Source organism: Anopheles ziemanni, chromosome 3 (genome assembly GCF_943734765.1).
Source record: "Anopheles ziemanni chromosome 3, idAnoZiCoDA_A2_x.2, whole genome shotgun sequence".
NCBI classification, from domain to species: domain Eukaryota; kingdom Metazoa; phylum Arthropoda; class Insecta; order Diptera; family Culicidae; genus Anopheles; species Anopheles ziemanni.
Window position 1 is genome coordinate 43239379 of NC_080706.1, and position 23743 is coordinate 43263121.

A 23743-nucleotide genomic window follows, 5' to 3' on the forward strand; every position below is an offset into this window, starting at 1 on the left:
TAGAATTTACTTTTCAGTAAGGTTAGAACACGTTATTTGTGAAGTAATTGTAGTTATAACAAACAAGCTTGATGCATTACAACTCTCAATGAGCATACACAAAGCAAACAAACACTACAAATATATTTTCTTTGGCACACCCAGGGTCACCACTTCCGGTATAAGACTTGGAATCTTCGACCAAAGATAACAACTGAAACCGAAAAGAGTGCTTCGCGCATTAAGTGATGCCCTTGAAATGTTGGCAATTTTTAAAGAACCCTCAAGGGCGCAACACTGAAATGTAACCATTTGTTTTTGCAACTAATTTCTACCTTGCGGTTGTTTCGAAGCCAATTCGTCGTGCATTGAGAAAAGCTCATTGCGTGGCTCGTGGTTTTGGAGAAAAGTATTATTTCTCCTTCGTCGTCGTGGAACAACAATAGGGCACTTGTGTTCTTTTGGCAGCGGTGAAGAAAAGGGAAAAGAAAAAAAGCCAGTAGGAAAACCAACCCTACACTCAGTGGCTATCGATTTCGCGGAGTAGCTAAACGTTTAAGTAGCGAACGAAAAAAGCCTATCATTAACCGACCCTCCAAGAAGCAATCCTTGGCAAATACGTTAGTGTGTGTGTGTGTGTGTGTGTGTGTGTGTGGCAGTGGTTAAGATGAAATTCCATACGCCCCCAAGCGGAGTGGGCGCACAATGCCAATGCTCGGCGCAACACTCCCAAATGGTTGCACCTACCATCCGCTCGTTTCATGTTGTTCTCACTCTGCTCGTGCCGCCGATGACGGGGCTTTCGTTTATGAATCGATTCCGATAGACGACCTCAGACCGGGTCGAGACGACTTGCGGGCTTGTGCTCGGCTCGGGGACATTCCATCTCGGAGGGTTCGTCCGTCTCCGAAGGTGATCGGGAGCACGATCGCACGAAAGGCACTTCCTACAGCGACGCAGATTCTCGTTCGCGATATCTTCCCCTTCCGATATCCCCAGAACCTCCCTGAAGGGCAACCCCGAAAAGCCCTCAACAACCGCTCCCTTTCGGTACCCGCGCGCCTGCCCCGAGGGGGCAATGTTGGGCAACAAATTGTTACATTTTTGCAATAGCATAGCCATTCCCGCAGCTGCCATTTGGAGCAGAAAATGCGCCCGCGTTGCGTTTCATCTAATTTTATTGCAGCAGGCGCGCACGACCGTCGGGAGGGGGTTGTGGTCGAACCGACCGGCGGCACGGTGACGACGATCGTGAAGATGAGTGGAATCAAGTGGTGCAGGCAAATGTGTTTTCCTCCCGCTCGAGAGCGGCCCGGGTTTGGGGCTTGGCCCGTCGTCGTACGTACCTCAAGTAGTGGATGAGGTACGTCGTCGTGTCTCGATGGCCCGGGTCGGGTCGAACACTTTCCTCAAGTTGGTGGCCGCTCGAAGAAGCGGTACTGGAAATCGGGGCCAAAATGTCGTCCGCCATTTAATGCGACGGGAATGAAAATGTAACGATCCGATTGCCATCCACGTAAGGACAGGCCACCTAAAATAAAAAGAGCAAAAGGAATACCAAATTAATAAAATGTTTAATCAATCTTTAAGCTGCGGGGTGCTGCTTTTATAGTTCAACTGTCGTGTGTAATTATTATCCATCGCTGGCGTCTTTCACATGAACTTCGCACAATCCGAACAAATGGTCAGAAAAGAAAAGACTTTGGGTGCTACCATTCCACAATCCCTTTACGGTTAACATTTCCACAATTGGGTAGCTTAATTTGAACCCACACGGATCGGCCCGGTAGCCTGGTTTTCAGACCTCGGAACATTCACTCGAAAGAAAAAGACCCTTAGTAGTCGCTCCGGGTGGATCGATCGGTCGACTCACGCTCAGCTGATCCGTGGACCTTCCTTCTCCTTCTCGTTCGGGTCTCGTTCGCTTTCGTGCAATCCGCGCAGGTTTCGAGTAGGTTTTTGACATTTTCAAACCCGTCGCGCCGGCTCTTCTTCACCCGGGGAAAACACCGGCACCCGCGCGAGGGGCGAATGATATTTAAATGATCATTCCCGGACTGCACAACGAAATGTGCATCCCATTGAGCGGTGCAACGCTGTCGGAGACCGGCGGGGGGAAGCCGAACAGGTTCGCGAGGCCAAAACATTGGCCCGGGGAAAAGCTTGTCGGATGGGGTGACGCTGCGGTCCAAACATTTTCCCCGTTTTCCGCAAAACCCCCCGCAAACAACAACCGCTTCGTGACACCCTGTTGTGGAGCTGTTCGATTTGTTCTCCTGCTTGAGCGGGAGTGCCCTGAGAAAGTCAAACTTTCAATTACCCTGTTGCCGAAACTTTTCGACATTAGGAACGAGTTCACGGCCCTACCGTGGCGGTTCTCGGCGAGGCGGACACGGAAACCGGGGCCTAAGCAGCGTCAGTCTGCAACTTGTTTAGGGTGCGAGCTTTATGGCCTCGCTCGAACGGACGCTGTTTGACATTCAATCCTGAAGCGAAACGAATCGCGGGCGCATTTCCTCGCGCAAACGAGCATACTTATTAACGCACGACGAATGATACATATTATGCGCCACAGACGCTACCGATCCTTCAATCCGGGGTGGAGGTGTATGCGTGTGTGTGAGTGTGGTTTTTACTCATAAACGCCTCGAACTTCCGATGAATGATTGATAGAATTGTGACCTTCTCAGGGCGACATCGGGATGAACATTCGACGCCAAGATGATCGTCATCGTCGATCGAACGAGCTGTAGAGCACTTGATTGGATCCGCATTCCGCTGGGGTCATTGCGGTTGTTTCTTTTTTTTCTTTAAATAATTCTATACAATGAGCCACCCGGCTCGGTGAGGTTGATCGATGTGAAGACATTTAGGTGATGAGTCTTTAAACTGGCGATCGAACGTTTGACAGAGTGGTTACGTTGGAGGTTAAAAATACCCTTTTTTGAACGGCTACCTAATGAAACAATAAACAAACTCTTTCGTCGATAGTAATGAAGGATCTTTTATGCTTCCACCGTACCGCCACCCGCGTTTGCATGGAATTCTTTTCTATTCTCTACCCCAACAGAAGGGTACTCACAGAAGCTAGTATCGTTGCTTCCCCGGGTTTCCTTTTGCCAATTAACGGGTTGCTACGTACATACACGATTGGCCTTTGACTTTCCGTGCCAGAAGATCCCTGCTTCGATCCGGCGGGCGGTGGGTGTTTATCATCCCCTAATGATGCGGTTTGCGTGGGGAGATTGCCGTCTTACCCTGGGGGGGGATGGGTTTTCCTTCCATCGAGCAAACATGGCGCTAGCCTGTTTTTTGTTTTTTCTTGCGCCGGTAATCATACACACTTTCCGTAAACAGTGTTTGGCCTCATCTGGGTTTTCAGGACGGCAAAACGGAAGATCGATCTGCGAGCGAGCGAGCGAGCATGGCCGAACGATTGCTTTGATTGTTTTCTTGGGGTTACTTCATGGATTTGTTTCGTTTTTTTCAGCCTGCCCCGTTTTGACAATCGTTAATTTGGGATGATTTGTGCCCTGCCGTTTGGTTGGGTTATGTTGGTACAACATGGTAGAACGAATCAAGTGATAGGATCGTTGGTTTAGTCTTTTTTTTTTGTGTGAGCATTAGATGAAAATTGCGCAGTGGTGCATTCTCCCCGGGATGTTTGATTAATGGCTCACGAATGACAGGAAAGCGTGGATATTTTGCATTGAAATGATTGCCTTTCCGTTGGCAACAGATACGATGGTGGTGTATGAGATCATATTACAAATACCGGTATAAATGCTTTTTTGAGATTAAAAAAAACAAGATACGCATTTCCATGTGGATTTGCAAGATTTTTTTTTAGTAAAATCGTCTTTAAGCAAACTTTAAATGTAAAACATCAACAGGATCACTTTCCGACCACAGTTATTCTTTGTTCTGCACTTATTAGCAATCACTTCACAGTGAACATCGTTAAGACACACAGATCTGTTTTCCTACACGAGTCACGTGTTTGCCTATCGCTATGGCGTCTTCAAATTCCACTTCGTACGCCGTCGTCGTTGTGTGTGTGCTTGGATTCACTACGGATCTCCGTGTAATTATTTATTTTTTCCACATTCACTTTACAGAAGAACGTTCGAGAATTTGCATATTTAGTGATCCCTCCCGACGACACTTTGGACGCGTTCTATGCCGCTTTCCTGTCCACTGTCAACCGAAACCGTGACCTTGAAAGCGGTCCAACTTTGGTTTATCGCTTCCCGTGACCGAACTGCCAATTCCAACCCGAGTCTGGGCTCGTCAATTCATAATTCGCCAATCGATTGCCGGTGACCGGATGCCGATCGGGTTTCCAATTCAGCGACGGACCGCATCGCGGAAGCAGGATGAGAAATGTGATCGAGTTCTGCGAGCTTTAATGGTTTCGCAAAAGTTAATCATCGCCTTGGGGCAAAATGGCAAAAATAAACAAAAACGAACCGAAGCCATCCGAGGTCCGATGGGAAATTGGGTGATGGGAATTAATTTTTCAACACGGAAATTCGTTTGACACCGAAGAAGGGATTATATCTCCAGCCGAGACGGACGGACCGAAGCCCCCGGACAGATCGTAGATTAAAACGGTCGGCCATCCCGTTTGATCCCCTTCACTCTCCGACGCGCACAAAGCGGAGTGATTAATTTAGGGCGCTACCGCGGACACGGGAGAACTTCTGGACGCTTTCTTTTCCCCCTGTTTTTCTGCAACCCCTTGGTTTCCCACTGGCGTCGGGGGTTTATTGCCCCAAACGCCTCCGACCGGTGCGACACTCGGTCCGGTCGGGTTCGTTGCCTATTCGGGCGTTGCTGTCTTTTGAAGTTTAATCACGCGGTGTCGCGGTTTTTGAACTTCTTTGCAGCGCTTGTTTACACCAGCCGACCGGTGCCCACGTGATATGCGTCATGTGTGACTCAAAGCCCCGGGGTCAAACCGGTATCCGGAGCGAACGCCAGAACCATACACCATTGGGTGACGCGGTTTTTTTAATCCCATTCCGTACGCCCAGCCCAATCTCGTGCATCGCCTGTCCCGGGGGATTTTTCTGTTTGCTTCGGGAAAGAGATTTCGGGGAACAAATAAAGCTCGGTTCACCGGGTCGTGCAGGAATGTCGCTGGGAGAGTTGCTGTTTTGGTCAGAACACCTAAAGCCTCCCACTTCACCAAGGAACCGGATGTAAACCGTCTTCCAGACTCGGATGAATCTGAGAAGATTTTTAATTGGAGCCAACGACTCCATTTGTTGCGCGCCTACGAGCCTTCCCTGTGCAGGAAACTCTTTGATTATATTTGCATCCCAAGAAGGTTTGAAAAGATTTATTTATTTTTTGTTTGATTTAAGACGAACGATAATTTAAAAATTATAGGGTACTTATAAAATGTCTCTTTCGTGTTGATGATGCATAATTCTGCAAACTTATTGTCGTAAAACACCTACTTGTAATTGGAGAGTTTTTTTTTACAGAAAAAATGTTCTCAAAATTGTATAGAAAAATAAATGTATGTTCTTTTAAGGCAATGTCATTTTGGAGCATCATTAGAACTCGTTACCGGCATCCGGAGGAAACGTTCGTCCGATTGCCGTTTTAGCTTTTAGAATAAACGCTGCCCCATGGACGACTTCCAACCGGTAATGTTTTCAACTCGCCGCACTAAGTGAAATAAAAACCACACTAACCGCAGAAGCTCACTTTGTACGGAGAGCAATTGCAGGCCACCGAAATTGCACCTTTTACACTCAAAATGTAAAACAAATGAGCGCTCACAAAGTGGACCCCGTAAGTAGCCGTCCCGGGGGCTTGACCTCTGGCCGGTAGTTCACGGGGTACAAATGACTCCAGCTGCCATTGCCATCCTTTCCTTGACCTAAGCTACGCGACGAAGCGCAGGAACAACATTTGTACCCTCGGTGACTTGAGTTTTTGGATTTTACCCGCTTTTTTTTTCTTCTTTCTTCGAAGTCCGAAGCCAAACCCTTTGAAGACGCATATTTACCGCGCCCTTTACCCTTCGGTCCGCTGGCTAACCTTTGGCCCGACTCCGTTGGTCATTGCCGGTAATTAAATTCCCGTATCATTATTCATTTTGGACAACGTTTTCCACCAAAAATTAATGGTTGTTCGATAGCTCGACGATGTAAAGGTTCGCAACGAAAAAGCGCACATTGAACGGCTTAGTCAAAGCCAAACAAGAAATGGCGTCGATGAAGCGCCATTGCTTTTCGGCAGCTTCGGCTTCGGGTTGGGAAGTTTTGCAAGTCGCCCGGTTTACTGGAGATCATCTTACACGATCGCTCCGCCGAAATCGGCGAACAGTTTACCGCGTACCGTGCGCCAATGATGCGCCAAAAGGGGCCGGATGTGACTACTTAATACATCCGCCAACATTCGACGTGGACACGCTTTATAATATGGGCGAACACTCTCTTCGGTGGAACGCTTTGTCTATTTTCCATCGGACTAAAACCATTTGCGCGAACACGATGCGCTTGCTTGGGACTTAGTAGACGGTTCGCAGCAGATTGGCCCGCTTGAAACCGATCTTAAACCATTTCCTTTTATGCAGATGGAAACAGAGAAACATAAGCCACCACAGATCGCGATCCGTTCGGGTGCCCAAGGCTACGGTTGAACTTTATTTCTGCCACTGAAGCACCATCAGATGGTGGCGTTGAAGATCGATGCAAGCGTGACCACATATAGGTGCACACACTTCCACACACCGAGACACCTCAACGAGAGGCCAATCCCTCTCGAAAGTTGCGCTACGTATGCTGGAAGCAACAAAACATCGAGATGCACTCCAAGGGATTGCACAAATCACGCCTTTCAAGCGTCCACGCATTGAAAAGACTCGTGACAACGTGAAGACGTGAAGCGAAGTGAACAATCGCCACACATTGTGTGACGTTTCCTGCGTGAAAATGTACGATGAAGCCAACGTACGACGCAGTAGACGCCCAGGCGCGGTTTTCAGGAAGCATTCGGAGGTGTTATTCAATCAAGAAGACGTCCCAACAACCTGTCTTGGGCCTGCCGGGCGGAAGCGTTGGGACATAAAAATTCATTACTAACGCTGGTCGAGAGAATTCACTTTTTCGCACAAAAGATGGCTCTGTATTTTACATGACACTTCTTTCAGGAACATTTATATCCGTCAATGGTTATTCATGTTTCTATTCTAATTTACCATTCAGGAACCTTTTTATGGAAAACAGACGGAGAATCCATCTAAGGTCAAGGATTTTGAATTATTCTGCAATTTATTGCTTGAATCACAAAAATAAGTTGTCTCTTGCCAACCTGCTTTAAAATTGGCGTTTGGGGTTGGAATGTAATTAAATTCTATGCATTCATTTCCTACATTTTTCCTACATACACTTGTGAACCTTCACGTTGGCCGACCTGACCCGTCACCAAAGCGCCAAAGATGAAGGCACGAAAACTCGAATCAATTTCCACACACCCGAAACTGCACCATAAAGTTGGTCCCATTAAAGTGGGCTTCGCGAAACGGGGTTCGTTTCGCTAATAGCCACCACTAATCAGTCAGTCGTTGGCGCAGGAACTGGACAAGTGTAAGACCGGACATTCTAAACCTTGAAGCCGAAGCGTAAGCCGCCATCATGTTTTGCCAATTATTTTCTAAACCCTCTTTTTGGCAATAGAGGCTACCGTTGCCCAAAATAGGATGCGGTTGCGTTCTCTTGTGGTTGTCGTTTGGTTTGACGAAGCCATCAGTGGCGGGCAAATGTGGGAACTATGTATCTTTCCCCCCGAGATTGTCAAAGACACAGCGTGCAATGAAAGGGGAGTTTTTATTTTAATTTTCCATCCTCAAATCCAGCCGGCTGTCAAGGAGGTCGAAAAGGATGGGACTTTTCGTGTGCGACCCCACACGGATCGCGATCACGCCGCCGTTCGACCTTTATCACAAACCGCAGCACCGATCGTGCGTGAAAGTTCACCTGTTCGCTCGATGCCAAGAGTATGTGTGTGTGTGTGTGCGCACGTCAGCCTCCTGTCAACCGGGTCTACTCCAGCTGAGCCAAATGCAGGAACGATGAAAAAAAAATAAAGATCCAGAAAGGCAACTGATTGTACAAAACGTCATCTGACCCACGCCGAGTTGAAGCATTCAACTTCCACTTCAACATCATCATCACCATGTCATCCTTTCAATATCATCGGCCGAACCTGGGCGAACGCAGCCAAAGCGAACGCGAAGCCTTTCGCCCACATTCGAGGTCTGCCTAATTTGCGTTCGATGCTTTTATCGTGAACCAACCACTGTGTTAACCAGTATCGAAACGGTTTGAATGTTGTTGGTTACCGACTGTCTTGTTTTGGTTGGCCTTTAACTATGTTTGATATGTTCGTAGGAGGAATAAAACAATTAAAATAATTTGAAGAGGAGTAACACAATCAAAAAGGAGTTAGTGATGGTCCTGTTGAAAGATATCTGATTGACATGACATTAAGATAGTATTAAGTAGTTGCTAGTTTGACTAACACTAGATTCAAATGATGTACATATATGGAATACACTAATATTAATAACTAGCTTGACGCCCCGGCGATGTTCGGTGAAGAAGAGATTGAGAAAAGATGTATGGTTTTAACTCTTTACTTGAGGCATATGTTCACATTTAATAGTTACAATAACGGCATATTTAAAATGGTTGGTATTTCATCCATTTCCCGGTTTTATGTAAACCTTGTTATATAACTTTGGTGGATACACCTTGGCATATGTGTACATGCTTGTTTTGTTTGTGTTAGTAAAGTTAGTTAGTTTCAATTGTAAAAAATAGACGATTTTGTCAAAAAATAGTGATCAAACAAATCTTGAACAACATCTGCAGTGCTTAAATTTAATGTGTGGAAAGTTTCAGTATCGACGGTCCAATATTGGTCGAGATTTTAATGTATACAAAACTCGTACATGAAAAAAAAGCTAAAATATGTAATAGATTAATCGCGGATGTCAAGCATTGAAAGTGTAATAACGATTGTAATTTATTTTTTAATTGTAAAAGAACGCACATTAAAAAAACATGTCGCTCTCTGATAAATCTCTAATGAAAATTGAAAGCAGATATGGCGTGTCCTTTTGTGCAAAATATGAATTAACATCTAACGAGGTTCAAAGCGCACGCCAGAATTGGTTCAAAAACATCGCAACACTTGATCATCAATCATTGAGTTATTTGCAGCCATTATGTTCGTCTATAGCTGCCGGCATTTTTCGGCACACTTTTCGACACCGCAAGTCCTTGGCTTTGACTTTCAGCTGTCAACACGGGTCGGATTTGAAATCCTTTCAAAATGTGCAAACATTCCATATTTCTGTGCACGAATTTGTACACAACGAATTTGCGACTAATTTGGAAACATTCGCGGCTAATGGTGGACGAAAACATTACGCTCATTGCGCTCGAACAAAATGCACGGATGATTGACGCGCTACTTCCTCGGTGCGAGCCGACGGTCAGTTGGGGTGAGTTTCATCGTCTCACAATGAATGTCCTTGCTCCACATCGCCCGAGGTGCTTCGTGGACAGTAAACAAACCGGACTCGGAACGTGCGCGCACACATACACACACACGACATGGATCTTTCGTGACCACCGTCAATTAATCACTCGAGATCGTCCTAATGCTCGATCGAAGGCACGATGATGATGGCCAATCTACGATCGGCGCACATGCGCACAAACCGCCGACCGCGGAATGTCGCCACCCCCGTGGCGTAGCATAATTTATGCGTCACTTCAGTCGCTCGGCCGACAGACACGGAATCACGCAGGATTTATTGAGTCATTCAGCGGAGTTCGATCCGGTCCGGGGTTCGTTCAATTGGCCACGAGCCGGGCGGAACAATGGTTCTCCTTTTTAATCTAGATCTTGGACCGACCGAAACGGCTCGGGAAACGTGACTCTCGCGAGCTCAACCAGCGCCTCCGAGTCGGAGGTGAGACCTCAGCCCAGGTCGTAAATAACTTTCGACTCAATTACATCCTTCCAGCTTCTTTAATCCGAGGCGCCGGGTCGGAGTCGTGTCGGTGACGCCTTCGGCGTGCCTAAGCAAACACCAGCGAGCGGCAAATTATGCTTCCGAACCCCGAGGCCCCACGGTTCTACCACGCGACCGGCAGCAGCATAACGAGAAGGTTCGTCGCGGGTTTTCCGCTTCACTCTCAATTAGCATACAATTTCGGCATCGGTAAGGAAGTGATTTCGAAATCGTCCAATTGCATCGTCCAAACGGCGGGGGCACGGTAGGGCCATGCTCCAATTGACCTCCAAAGATAAAGACGGAACGGGCCACCGTAGCCTCCCGCTACCCGCCCCCTACCGGGGCGGATACTTCCCGCGATTTTCCCAGCACGGGACAAACATTTTTGCCGACGGTTTGTTACCATTTTTGCGTTCTCTCTTTCGTTCTTTTTCGTAACATATCATCAAATGAAAACTCACTCAATGTGTGTGTGTGTTTGTGTATACAATGGTGGGAAAAATTGGCCAGAGCTCGATTTCGAGACGCCGTGCACGGCGCGTTCCGTGCTGCAGCTTTTCCGCGCGAAGCCGAAGGAAGTGGGTTACTTTGCATTAGATCAAACACGAAAAGGTCAGTTCCGTAATTAAGGGGCACGATTCGGTGCAGCGGAAATGTGGAAAAACGGTTCCATTCACCTTCCCCGGGCCGCACTTGGGAAAGGGCTAGATTTTTCCGTCGGTTGGAGGCTGCTGGTGATCCATTTTGGTGATAAGATAAAACATGGCGTTCTAAGGGCGATTGCTCAAACCTTGGAAGCGGATGGTGACATCTTGTGGGTGGGTAATTTTGTTGTTCAGTTCATGAATATTGTCGCACCGCTTCGATGTTGGCGATGGTCGGCAGCTTTTAATTGAGGGAAAATGGATTGAGCAAGCTAGTGGATGGTGTACGACATTGGTGTACGACTAATTAGGGGGTTGAGGAATGGCCACATTTAAATATATTTTGGCATCATAATTATGCGCAAGACATGCCCTAGCTGCGGCGAAACGATTGTGATCATCTTTTAAGATATTTTTATTGTTGGAATTTTAAATAAACGTTCCCTTCAACACACATTTTCCTTGTATTGTTAAGGATCTACTGGGTCACGGGAAGTTGTGCAAATTTAAGTAGTGTGAGAAATACTTTTTAACTTTTGTATTGTTGTTTCACAATGATTTCTTAATGAGTAAAAATACATATTTCAACATATGTTTTAAGCCTTTACCTTTCACTTTCGCTTTCGACAACATTGTGTTTTGTAAATTTGTATTCCTTTTGCAATATGAAATATGGAATTGTTATTTGTTTCAAACATTTAAAATGATCAAATAATTTAGCAAAGCATATCGCAACTGTAAAGTATCGGATAATTCCCCAAATAATGGACAATCTAAGTCAATTATATTTAACATATGCAGGACTTTACTTACTGGAATTGGTGTGTATTATTTAATAAAATAATTGAAAGTGTAGATATAGAAAGCAAATATTGCTTTACAACTAATTTAAAGCAAGTTTAATAATTATTCTGAATAATACTAAACGAAGCAAAGAAAAAACAATGCTGAAATACCAACTTCTACACTGATAATTAGCTGCTCATTAAAACCCGTATAAGCTCAAACTATTATGAGCTAATTAGGTTAATAAGTTTAAGCATTCCGCTTCTATTTCTGCTTAAATAAACAATCCTCTTTTACTTATATTTTTAAACGCTTCCATTTGAAAGTGATAGCTTGGACAAAGTGTTGCCTAGTTTAAAGTTGGTGCATAAATTACGAGCCCATCTCTGTCAACAAACAACCGGCAACGAATCACTTTCTTTGAGTCCAGTTTTGGTGAAGTTTACTTTTCCTACCCGGGTGTTAAAATGCAATTCGAATTGTCCACCCCACCCGTTCCGCCGTAAGACCGGGACCCTCCACAAAATACGGTAGCCAGGTCGGCAGACGACAAACGGTCTCTCCTTTTGCGGCAATCAATTTGCTTCCCATTCCATTTCCCAGATGATATAACCCCGGGCTATCGGCAGGGAAGAAGGGAGGGTGCGTATGATGACATCCCCACGGGCTAACCCACTTTCGGGCACCCGGTGGTGCTGATCCAGTCGCCAGAGCCGCGAGGGAATCCCACGGGGTTGCTGTGCTTGCGACGGTAATTGCGGCCGACTCACAAGCAAGCAAGCAAGCAAGTAGCAAACAAGTCCGCCGGCTCGTCGTACGCCAAAGAAACCACAACGAAACAACGAAACAAAACGGCCCGTTATCCAAAACATGCGCCGAAAACTGGCTTCTTCAGATCCCGACCGCCACACCGTCAATCGAACTCATTGTTTGCAAATGCGTCCAACCGTCCCGCCCCGCAGCCATTTTCGCATAGTTCGCCCGCAACCCGCGACCCAACCACCAAAGCAGCAAGCAAGACAAAATGTGGACCAATTTGCATCGCACGTCAGGTGCTTTTTATTATTTTCTCCTTTTGCACCTTCCCGGTACCGGCACGTTGCCTTTTCTTCTCTCATTTACGCCCTCCGGCGGTTTGCTGGCGGACGACGAATTAGGACCCACCGGCTGCACTTGAAAGTGCATCAACACTTGCAGAAAATGGTGTAGAAATGCTCAAAGCAACGCGCCGACTTCAGGAAACGACCATCTTGCAGCAATCCAGGTCCCAAGACGTACGGCTTAGAGGATCGAGCAGCAGCATCCTCTTCACCACTTGGCGCGACCTGGGCGGACAGGTTGCTTTGCCCGGGGTTCTTGCAACATGCCGAGCATTATTCAGCCCTTCATTTGCATTTGCACTGTGTGTGTGTGTGTGTCTGTGTGTTTGTGTGCGACGAAGTGCGTGCGACGGAGCGGGGACACCGAGGCTAACATTGAAAACGGCAATGTCTCGAACGCGGCCCCAACATAAGATCGTGGGTGCGAAGATCGTTGTGCAACATAACCTCGGCGGGCGAAGATGAACGCGAAAGGGAGACGCACTTGTTGTTATCTCGATTCTCGCTCAAAGAGACGCATGGGGTATGGGAGACGGAGGAGCAGAAGATGAAAACCCACCGGATTGGGAAACGCGACGAGCGCGTGTTGCCAAATGTCTTCGGGTTCTGTTGGCGACGTTGCGGTAACGAGCATCCGAGCAGGGCCACATCTTTAAAAAAGTACAGGATTCCTTTAGACGGTTTTGGGGTGTTGATCACGGGTTTTAAAAAAGGGGTTTTCTAGTTTTTTGCAACAAAACTTCAATCCAGAGAAAAGAAGTTGTGGTGCCCTTCCTTTAGGGCAGACTCATTGTGCAATCCTATGGGAAAAATAGCACATTTGGAAAATCGTGTTTTTCCTGCGCACGACACGTGTGCAAACGCATGCCCGAAAATTACACCCTTTTCCTACCCCCGAAATGGGAAAGATGATGCTGCCGGAGAGTGCAACCTGCGACTCTTTGATTGAGTAATGCCCGGTTCGGTTTGGTTCGAATTAATTCGTTCGCCGTTTGAAAAGCTGGAGGAATTGAAAATGATTGTCGGCTACCGATTTGGAACGTCGAAGTCGAATTTTTCCATCCTGCTGCATTCACCCCGATGAGGGTAGGTTGTTTTAAAAGTGCACAACCATAAGAGCGGAAGCCGGTGAGAAAGGGATGCGATTGAGATTGTGGGAAGTTGACCATAAACGGGGTAACGGGTGATTTGACGCTGAAATGAATCCGTTTGATGGTTTGGGAGGCACTTATGTTTTCAACTAATATACCATGTTTTTCCATGTTGTACTTTCAGAGGAGAAAAATCTGTTACATAAAAATGTAGCATGTGTTTTAGATAGTTGTTGGAACGTTTTGAACTTTTACGAAAACAGTTTAATTTTAATCGAAGCAGATGAAAATTCCACTCGGTTTAATTGATTGCTTCACCTTCTGCATTAGAGTTGTCAAGACAGATTCATGAATCCGAAAGACACATCAACTGATGAAAAGTGATGAGCAAAAAATGGGTAGACGAACCCCCCTTGTTTTTTTTTTGGTCAATGAAAGAATCATGGAGATTCGTGAAAGATCCATGAAAGATTCATTAAGGTTTCGAAAAGTTCATATATGTTTGAAGGTTCCAAACCCTAAAGAATTAATGAATCTATCTGAAAGAATCTTAGGTGAAAGATTCATATAAATGAATATTGCCAAAAGATTCATAAGGTACAACACTAATCTGCATGCTTCAAGTGCTTACAGATATCTTGCGAGCTATTCACTATGCATCGATTTGAATTTGTGTATGTATTAGAAATCTTCTCTGAACAAAGAACTCACGCGGAAGATGTGTCATGGAGTTTAAATAATGGATCGACGTTGACATTCCTCGCACTTCGGAATGCAACCAATTGAAAGAGGCTTAACAAGCTCTTAGATGACTTAACTGCGATAAACGGAGCAGGCGGGCGACACACGGCGTTAAAAGTGCACACAAATGAAGCCATTAGAAACACACACACACACAGAGGGTCGTTTGCGTCACCGCGAGGGCATCATAATTCATGCGAAATTATTAACTTATTCTTCTGTCATGTTCGAGCGGTGCCATTTGTCACCCTTTGTGAAGAAGAAAAGCACCAAGCAAAGAAAGAGGGAGTGAGAAAGAAAAACAACCAATACTCCACCGAACCCCAGCCTCCCAACCGTGGCAGTACAAACAAATACCCCCGCGTAAGGACTCACGGCGATGCCGTTTTGTTAAGCGACGGCTAGACACAGCGGTATTCGCACGAATATTCCCGCCGTCCAGCGGGAATCCCGCTGGACGACGGGAAACTCCATATGAAAAAAACGGATTTCGTTCCCGCTATGTTTAAAAAACGCGAAACTACGACCCGGCGGGAACGGACGCATTTGCTTAATTGAAACGTTTCATGAAAAGTTTCATTCGCTTGCTACAACAACGTCGGTATGGGCAACGTATATGGATGCGGCCGATGTTGTTGGAGAGAAACCAAAATGCGAGTAGTCTTCGACGCAAAATTTTGGAGGAGGAACTCAACAACACCATTCATAAACTTTATATTTGATAATGACTCACAATTCCACTTTTACCTGCCGCCAATTTAGATCACGTAAACAAACTAAAACGTAAACAAAGCTTCACTTTGACAGATCGGACGAATAAGCTCGTTCCCGCTGGATATTTTGTCGAATCTGGGCTACTTTTTCCCGTTCCCGCCACCGGGAATTCCAGGCAAGTTTAAACAGCGGTTTAGAACTGACAGTCGTTCACGGCGTTGCCTCACCCTTTAGCGGTGTGAGATGCGCACGGTGTATCCAAAAGGGACACCGCTCCGGTGCTCCGGTAAACTTCAAAAATCCGAACACCGATCGATTAATGTCAAGGCCGGCCGAAGCGACGAACCTCGAACGCTTGTTCGATGGCGCGGCGTCGATGTGAACTTGTATCGGGCTTGCGCGAGATATTGCGCACTTGAACGTCTTCTCATCCGCCGTCCCTCCCGAAGAGGTGTTGCCAGGTTGTTTCCCTCTTCTTGGTGTTGGACCCGGCACCGGCTTCGTGGCACCTGCCCCACCAACCGACCTTAGCGCACCCTCGGGTCACTGGTGATCTTCTCTACCTTTCTCCTCGTTCGATGCGTAACGAGGGTCTTCTCGAGGGCACTCTTTGGCCCACGGAAAGGACGAAAAAGTTCTTCACATTCAACAATTTCGCTCTTTCCCTCCTCAAGCGGCGAACCCATTTCTGTGAATATGTCAATAGGTGGCTTCGAGCGATCGTCGGTAGCTCCACATCAGAAAGAGCACCTTCACTTGAGCTTCTTGCGTAGAAGATCTTCAATCCAACAGCTCAAGCAAGAAGAAGCCACCAAGGAACGCACGGCTACGACTTGGATGCAGTTAATGAAAGCTCGAAAATCACCTTAAATTACCCATTAGAGTCAATGAAATAATTGGCCCGCGTCGGATGCGGAAGCAACTCCGGCAAGAGCTGAGGTAATTGAGTTACCAAATGGACCACCTTGACCATGCGCACGTCATGCGAAACTTAGAAGGTGGCATTAGAAGTGAAAAGACCGGTGCGCTGAGTTTGTTTGCATTGAAAACCTTTCGCTTTTCGACTTCGATTAGCCGAAGATGGCACTGGTGGGACGCGTTCCCTTGCCAAACATCCGGCAATTGTGCTGCTACTGGTGGTCGAAGTTCTTGAACCGAAGATAAGAACGTGACGATGCGATCTGGTACTGGTTGGTTGGTTGGTTGGTTGGTAAAGCCTCTTGAGAGCGAGTTTTGCGAACAGCACCGACCCATGACGACTTCTTTGCTTGCCATTAAACCTCAAGAGATCACTTGACACTGCCAACTGTCCGGCTGATCGCTCGGAGTTGATCGTAATGAGGGTTGATGGGGGTCTTCACGCTGCGAGTAAAAGTAGGTTTTGCGCGAACGCAGCATAATTTATGCAACGCCAGTACAGTTTGTTTCGAGTAGCCCCTACCCCGCTAAGCGGCTCAATGGGGTCATCCCGTAAGCCCTCTCGGCGAAGAAAAGCAGCTTTTATTTGATTTTACAACATTTTGAGCTTTTATTTGTACGAACTTAAGCGTTTGAAGTGGAGTCTGGTGGAATATTTGGCAAATCCGTTTAATTATATTTGTTTGCCTCCGATGCCGGAGTGCCCTCAGAAGAGGTGTTTTGTTACAAACCCAACATGTTTTTGAATGCAAAACTTGTGCGGTGGGCGAGTGCGATCAATGGGTACCGCATAAGATAATGGATGATGTTATTTTATTCAAGAGTTGCTTTTATCCAACTCAACATCTTAAATCATGTCTTCACGTTCAGTTAATATGAGATTTTGAAATATTTTCTCTCTTTTCATTGACCGTAAACAATGAAGATCTGCCGTGTAATGTGCACTGTGATGAACTTTTAATATTGAAAATGAATTTTCTATTGCATATTTCTTAAGCCAGTTTAGCAAAACCTTAAGGTAGTAAATTATTATTTCAAACAAAGTTTTCATGGATGAAAGTTTCAATAACAAGAGCTATCATAAACATTAAAACATCATATCAAACCACATCAAAATAATTCACCATATTAAACCACCGAAGTGATCAAAAGCTGTCTATTTGATCAAACATATTCTATCAGTTTTTCAATAATTTAATGCAACTAAAAATATTTTACCCAAATAAAACACAAATTTTCGTTATCCTCCATCCAAAGATCCCGCCAATTTTATCGTGGCTGTTCTTTTTTCAAACATTACTTTTTACAGCTTATTAAGCCAAGTGTGATTAACATGTTTAATTTGCTTTCAAAAACGTCGATCGGTGAAAACTACGACCGTAGTACCTTATGCTATAGCAACATTTTTTCTTCCACTCTATTTGATTGTCCCTAATACGCTTATGTTTCAATGACATAAACATCACTAATCTCTTGTCTTCTGGACAAAAAGCAGAAACAAAAGTGATTCGCTCTGACAATGCTTGAAGACACTATTGCAGTGTAACGATGGCGAAAAGCGGCCCATTTTGGAGCCCAAATCCCTGCCGTCTCCAACCGTCGCTTTTTAATCACATTGTCTACCATCCTCTCTCGCCGGGTAATGACGGCGAGATATTGCCACATATCAAACGCCCCCACCACCACCACTTCTGACCCTCCCATGGATAATCTAGAAGAATTCGACTCATCATCGATAAGGTCGACGCGGTGGAACCGATGGGCCGTAATGCTTTTCATTAACCGGTGCCGAAGCCAAAACCGACGGAAAATGGGACACCCGGTGGCAAAAAGGATGAATGCCAGCGCAGCATTTTAATTACTCCGCCGTCTGTCGTCAAGGAGGTGCACCAGTGTGATGTGCAAGTTGCCGTCCGCTACCGTCGCCCCGCTGGGCGCCACGACGGTCACGGGAAGAAAATTTAATTAGTTTTCACACCTGTCGGTGACGCGTTTCGTCAAATGGCTTCCCTTGGCTGACTTTGATGGCGGCGCGTTAGCAATGACCGTGTCTCGACCGATCAATGTTTCTGTCGTTTCGCGTTCGATTATTGCCACCATCGACCCTGACACGCCGATAACTATTGACGGTCGGTCACGTTGAGATGAAGAAAAAGCCAAATAAATACCTGATTGCCCTCAGAAAATGGGAAAAACTGAATCGTAATCGGCAGACCAGGTGGAATATTTATTCCACTCCATGTCGGCTGACGTTTCCTATGACACAAACGATCCCACGACGCCGACAACGACGAGTTATGGCCCAATCCGGTTCACCTCGACGACGGGTCGTACAGCTGGCAGGGAAATAAATCACGAACTCCCTAATGTTCGCGCGAGCCAACACCCGTGTTGGTCAAACTGTTCACCGCTCATATCTTGTCGCTTGCAGCTTCTCATGTGTGTCGATGGACCGAAAACCGGCGGACGTTACTTATCTTTTTCATTCCTTCCACAACATTTTCATTGATCATTTTCCTTCTGTTCCGCTTCTCCTCGTCGCAGTCACGGCCACTCAACGATGGATCGTTCAAGTTTGCCGCCAAGACGAGCTTTTCCTGCACGGGCCGGGCGGCCGGGTACTACGCGGACGTGGAAACCGGCTGCCAGATCTACCACATGTGCGACGGGCTCGGGCGCCAGTTCAGCTACGCGTGCCCCAACACGACCCTGTTCCAGCAGCGGATGCTCATCTGCGACCACTGGTACATGGTCAACTGCTCGAAGGCGGAAAGCAACTATGCGGCCAACCTGCTGATCGGTAAGTCTGCTCTCGGAACGCGTTTGAACCATTTCTCAAATGCCAAACTGTCTTCCCCACCAGGTCAGCGGGACAAGCCGTTCGTGCCGGAGGAGGAGAACGAAATCCGGACACCCCGGCCCGATCTGCTCGACCGTCCGGATGGCTTCGCCTTCGGGGGTCCGTCGCTGAAGAACTTCTTTAAGGTGAGAGTTCGGGCAGCAATAAAGTGCAGCCCGCCGTCGATAGTTTGCTTTTGTTCTCATTATATTTCCAATCCGAAGCTTTCAAAAGGACCGTTGGGATTCACATGCTTGTCTTTTTTGCCTAAAAGCATAACGAATAAATAATATCTTAGTTTTAGAAACATTATTAGTTCAATTTAAACTTCAGACAGATTTTAAACCTAACGCACAGTAATTTGCGCTTGAGAGAGAAAAACAATATTGAGCTCAAATGAAGACTTATTTTAATTTTTGCCTATCACAAAAATCATCTATTTTTACGAATTGTCTTATCTATTTTGTTACTATTTAAAATATTTTTAAATATTTAAAAAGGCCTCTTTTACTACCCGGGTATTTCCGTCCTAAACGTTCCTTCCGACTGATAGCATAAACCATGTAAAATGTTAATAATCAAACTTCTTATTGGAAAAACTCTTATTTGTAACGACACGTTCTTACGACATTGTAATAAAAATTCAAATTGGAATCGAACGGAAACACCCTTGCTAAAAACCAAACGCAATATTAAGAAGCAATATGTTTAGTGGTACCAGGACCCTTGAAGAAACACAAAAAAAAAAATTGGTAACATATTCAAACTCAATTTGTTTACAGCCTCTGGTATGAGACCTTAGTATATTGTCTATGACAAGGTATTGTGAGGGAAGTTCACAAAAAAATAATGTAATAACCAAATAACTTAATCATCCTCACGAGTACGAGTACATGCGAGTAATGATTTTTCATAAAGAAAACAATAAATTTCGATCATAGTTTATGGGAGAAATTGCAGATGCAATTGCAATACAGCATGCTTACTCAACCCAAGCTTAAGAAATTTAGACATGAGAATAAACAAGCTATCGAAGTCAACGACATTTCCTGATGAGTTATAAATCGAACTATGAAATCATTTCCTTTTTCCTTTACCCTTCCAGTCCAATGCACCTGCGGTACAGAATGCAATTGTCGACGCACAGGCGCGTACGAGACCAACAACTATCGAAGCTGGTAAAGGCCAGCAGAGTGCCCGCAAGTCGAGTGTGAACGCCGAAATCTTCCAGGAAAGTGCCAGCAACCATGGACTACCGATCCACTGGAGTACTCGATACGCAAAGGAAGACGATAACGCCACGAGCTCCAAGGAACAGGACATCGCGGGGAAGAACAAGCGTGACGACGATCGTAACGAAAGTCGCCAAGCGGTCACCATTGCAACGGGCGCTCAAACGGACGTGCGGCCAGTGGTAGCGGGTGTGAAGGTGCCTTCACGACGATACGAACCTCCATTCACGCCGGCCGAGTATGAACAACGTTCGACGGAACAGAAGCCAACGGTCGCAACTACAACGACCCGAGTGATCGTATCTACAACGGCTGCACCGCCAACTACAACAACTGCTCGACCGCAGTTTTCGAGCACTCGATTCAACCCGACGAATCCTCCAGTTACGACAACGCGCACGCCGAGTTCCATTTCCGTTGTCCAGCAGCCACCGAACAAAGTCACTCAGCAACTTCTCCCACGTACGCAACCGGCTCAGTTCCAACCACCACCAGCGTCTGCCCTTCCTGCGGCACAACCGCAACCGAGAATAGTCTCGAAACCCACGCAAAATGCAGGTGAAACCTTGACCGACCCTCGCCAGTCCATTCTTCCACCGACAGCGATCCTCTTCAATGCGCCCGCTGCAACGGCGGGACTCTTCAGTGGCGGTCAGCGTCCCTTGCCGGCTGGAGTGTCGGTCCCATCGCGGGATCTTCTGCCACCGTACGAAAACCTCGCCAACTTCGATCAGATCAAGACGCGCTACACGAGCGAATCGATCTACACCCGGCAGCCGATCACCAACGAACCTTCGGCCGGCCCGGTGAAGTCGGCCATCGACAAGCTGGGCGTTGCCGACCCGCTGCCCATTGCTTCCCTCCAGCCTGCCCAGGATAAGGTCCCGCGTCCATTCAGTGTGCCGAAGCCGGCCAACGATCTGGAACCACCGCACCGGGAGTACGTGTTCTACGACGACGCCACCACGCAGGGACCACCGATCTACTACCAGTGGAAGTGGTCCGTACCATCGTTCGGCCTGGAACCACCCGGTCTCGAGGCACCGGCACCTCCGGGCGAACCAACCAGGAACGAAACACCCTTGAGCTTCTCTTCGACCAACCTGGACCGGACAGCGGCTCCCAGCGAGCGAAAGGTGGTGAAGGAGGGCGAGGAGTTGTTCGCCCAACTCAATCCGGCCGCCCACGAGCAAGAAGGACACGACGGGGGGCAGCGAGGTCGCCAGCACAACCAGACGGCACGCTCGATCTCGTCCGAAACGGGCAATCTTGGCGAGAACCGGGTCGAGGTGGAGAGCAAGCAGGTGGTGGCGCTGCCCCAGCACAACTACCTTCAGCTGAGGCAACAGTTTGCCATCCCGGACTTCACCTTCCCGCTGGACGGGGCGGTCAAGGAGGGTCAGTACGGGGACGCGGAGGCGCGCGACTCCTTCCAGGTGCGCATTCCGAGCGACGTGGCGGCACGCGATCGGACGGAGCGGGCGTGGTACGGCGAGAACGCCCGGTGTCCCGAGTGCCACCCGGGGTTCCTGCGGCCGGGCAGCTGTGAGCCGTGCGTGAAAATACGCCGATAGGACCCTACCTCCGCTCCACTTGTCATCCGCATCCATTATTTTCATCCGCATTTCCTTCACAACCAACAGGCGAAGGGGCGACCTCTCATCCGGAAAACATTTGTCCGCGTAAATCACACGAAAATAAACACATCATACCCCGCGTCATCCCTCGTTGCCCGCCGTGAAGCACACGCGCACGCCAAGATGACTCATGTGCCGCTGTAAATACACAACACACAACAATAAACGAAGCATCGAGTATGTCGATTTCATGTACGGCATAGCGTATATTATTTTAATAAAGAGTAAATATGAATCCGTGTCTGTCTTACTTGTTTCTCGCTGCGGTGGTTCGAATAGTTATCTCGAAAGAATTCAATAATTCTAGCAGGCTACGCTCAGCTGAATGTAGCGTCACCGGAGCGAAGTGTTTTCTATCTTTGCCACACGGCTTTACTGATCTCCAACCACTTTATCACTTCATATTTACCACTGATTTACTTCATTACCACTTATCTGTGCTAGGCACACACATTTTAATGTAAATTTGCGAAGTTTGTAAGAACAACTGAGAAAATCTGGGAAAACACTGCAGATCAAACACGGTAATGACAGCTTGCCCCAAATGTGGCTGCGTACTGCGCAGCAGATTGTCAAAAGTACTAACGCAACCCATCGTTGATTCAAGAAAGCAACGCAGCTTCCTTTGCAAGTTTAACGGTCTAAAACAGTCCAAAGGATTGCTTTGCTTCTTGCACAACTAACGGCAGCTATCGGCGTCACTTCTTCGCAGATCGCTCAGCTAGGCGGATATTTTCGTTTAATTGGTTAAAAAATAAAGAGCACAGATAACCACTTAGTGCATTCTATCCACGATGGATCATTTGGATAATGATAGTGAAGCCACCTTAACCGGCGACGAAGGCGAACATTGCGGTGCAACGAGCAGTAAGAAGAACTGCAACGATTTCTCGTTAACTGAGGAAGTTTATAAAGAAAGGAAGCGAGATTTGATGCGCCAGTTGAAACTGCTGAAACAGGGTAAGCACCCGAAATACCTCGCACGTGAACGTGCCCTGAAGAAGGAGCTGGAGCAACGGCTATTGGAGAACGAGCTGGAGCGCAAGCGCCTGCTCGAGTTGTCCGAACGAGAATATCAACGTGAGATCCGGGAAGCTGAAGAAGAGTTCGAAAGGGAAAGAATTGCGCTGCTAAACAAGCTGGAGGCGGAAGCGCTGAAAGAGCGGGAACTTTGTTATCAAGAGTTCATCCGCGGGAATCTGAGTGTGATGTCCACCCCGACTCGTTCGTGCATCGTAACCCGCTCCAAGGAGAACAAATCGGAACCGAAGAAAGAGTCAACTCCACGACTGGTGTACCTTCTCGAGCCGGACCAGATTAAGCAGGACCTGATGGAGATTTCTGGAAGCGAATCATCACCAAAACGCAACACTGATGAACAAGTGGTAATGGTGAACGGAAATGAAACTACGATGACATTTAATGGGCATTTGTTCCATTGCGGTGATTCTATAACAATCATGGGACTTCAGATGAATCCAATTTCAGGTGCAATTTCCCGTCTTTCCCAGGAAAGCCTGTATTTTAAATATGATAACCTGGACAGTGAGCAGTGTTTTCCGCTTTCGGACTTTCGTCATGGCGGAATCAAAATTGTTCCACGTGAGGACTGGTAAAAAGAAGATAAGAGGGATAGTGTAGAAGAGATATTAAATACTTCTGAATTCTCATGTTGTTCTTCTTTTTCTTCTTCTTGGCGTAACGACCTCTTGGTCATGCCTGCCCCGTTAAGGGCTTACGGGACTTGTTTGCCTGTTGTACGTGGATAGTCAGTCCCTTCGTACAGGGGAGGGTCCGGTCTCGGTTGGGATTCGAACCCACGCATTTTTCATATTCTTTGCTACAATATAAGGTTGGTGGGATTATGTGGAAAACATCTTTTGGGACAGAGTGGCACAGTCGAGGACCAGCCAGAGGGTGTAGGAGCCAGGGTCGAAAAGGAAAGGATGAAATATAGAAATTCCGAATATTCTGGCTCTCCTGGAGAAGGCTGGTAAAGAAGGTTGAAGAGTCAACC

General features: G+C 46.9%; 2 protein-coding genes across 2 annotated transcripts; both read left to right on the plus strand.

Annotated features, from left to right (window-relative positions):
- The first annotated feature begins 18257 nt into the window (after positions 1-18257).
- On the plus strand, positions 18258-21663 carry LOC131284796 (uncharacterized). The gene is made up of 5 exons (XM_058313655.1): positions 18258-18348; positions 18450-18818; positions 18882-19003; positions 19963-20551; positions 20624-21663. The coding sequence occupies exons 1-5, from the start codon at positions 18258-18260 to the stop codon at positions 21661-21663; spliced, it is 2211 nt and encodes a 736-aa protein (XP_058169638.1).
- Positions 21664-22520: 857 nt separating this feature from the next.
- Positions 22521-23342, plus strand: LOC131284797 (breast cancer metastasis-suppressor 1-like protein). Its single transcript, XM_058313656.1, has one exon. It carries the CDS (start codon positions 22521-22523, stop codon positions 23340-23342), a length of 822 nt encoding a protein of 273 aa, XP_058169639.1.
- The last annotated feature ends 401 nt before the right edge of the window (positions 23343-23743 follow it).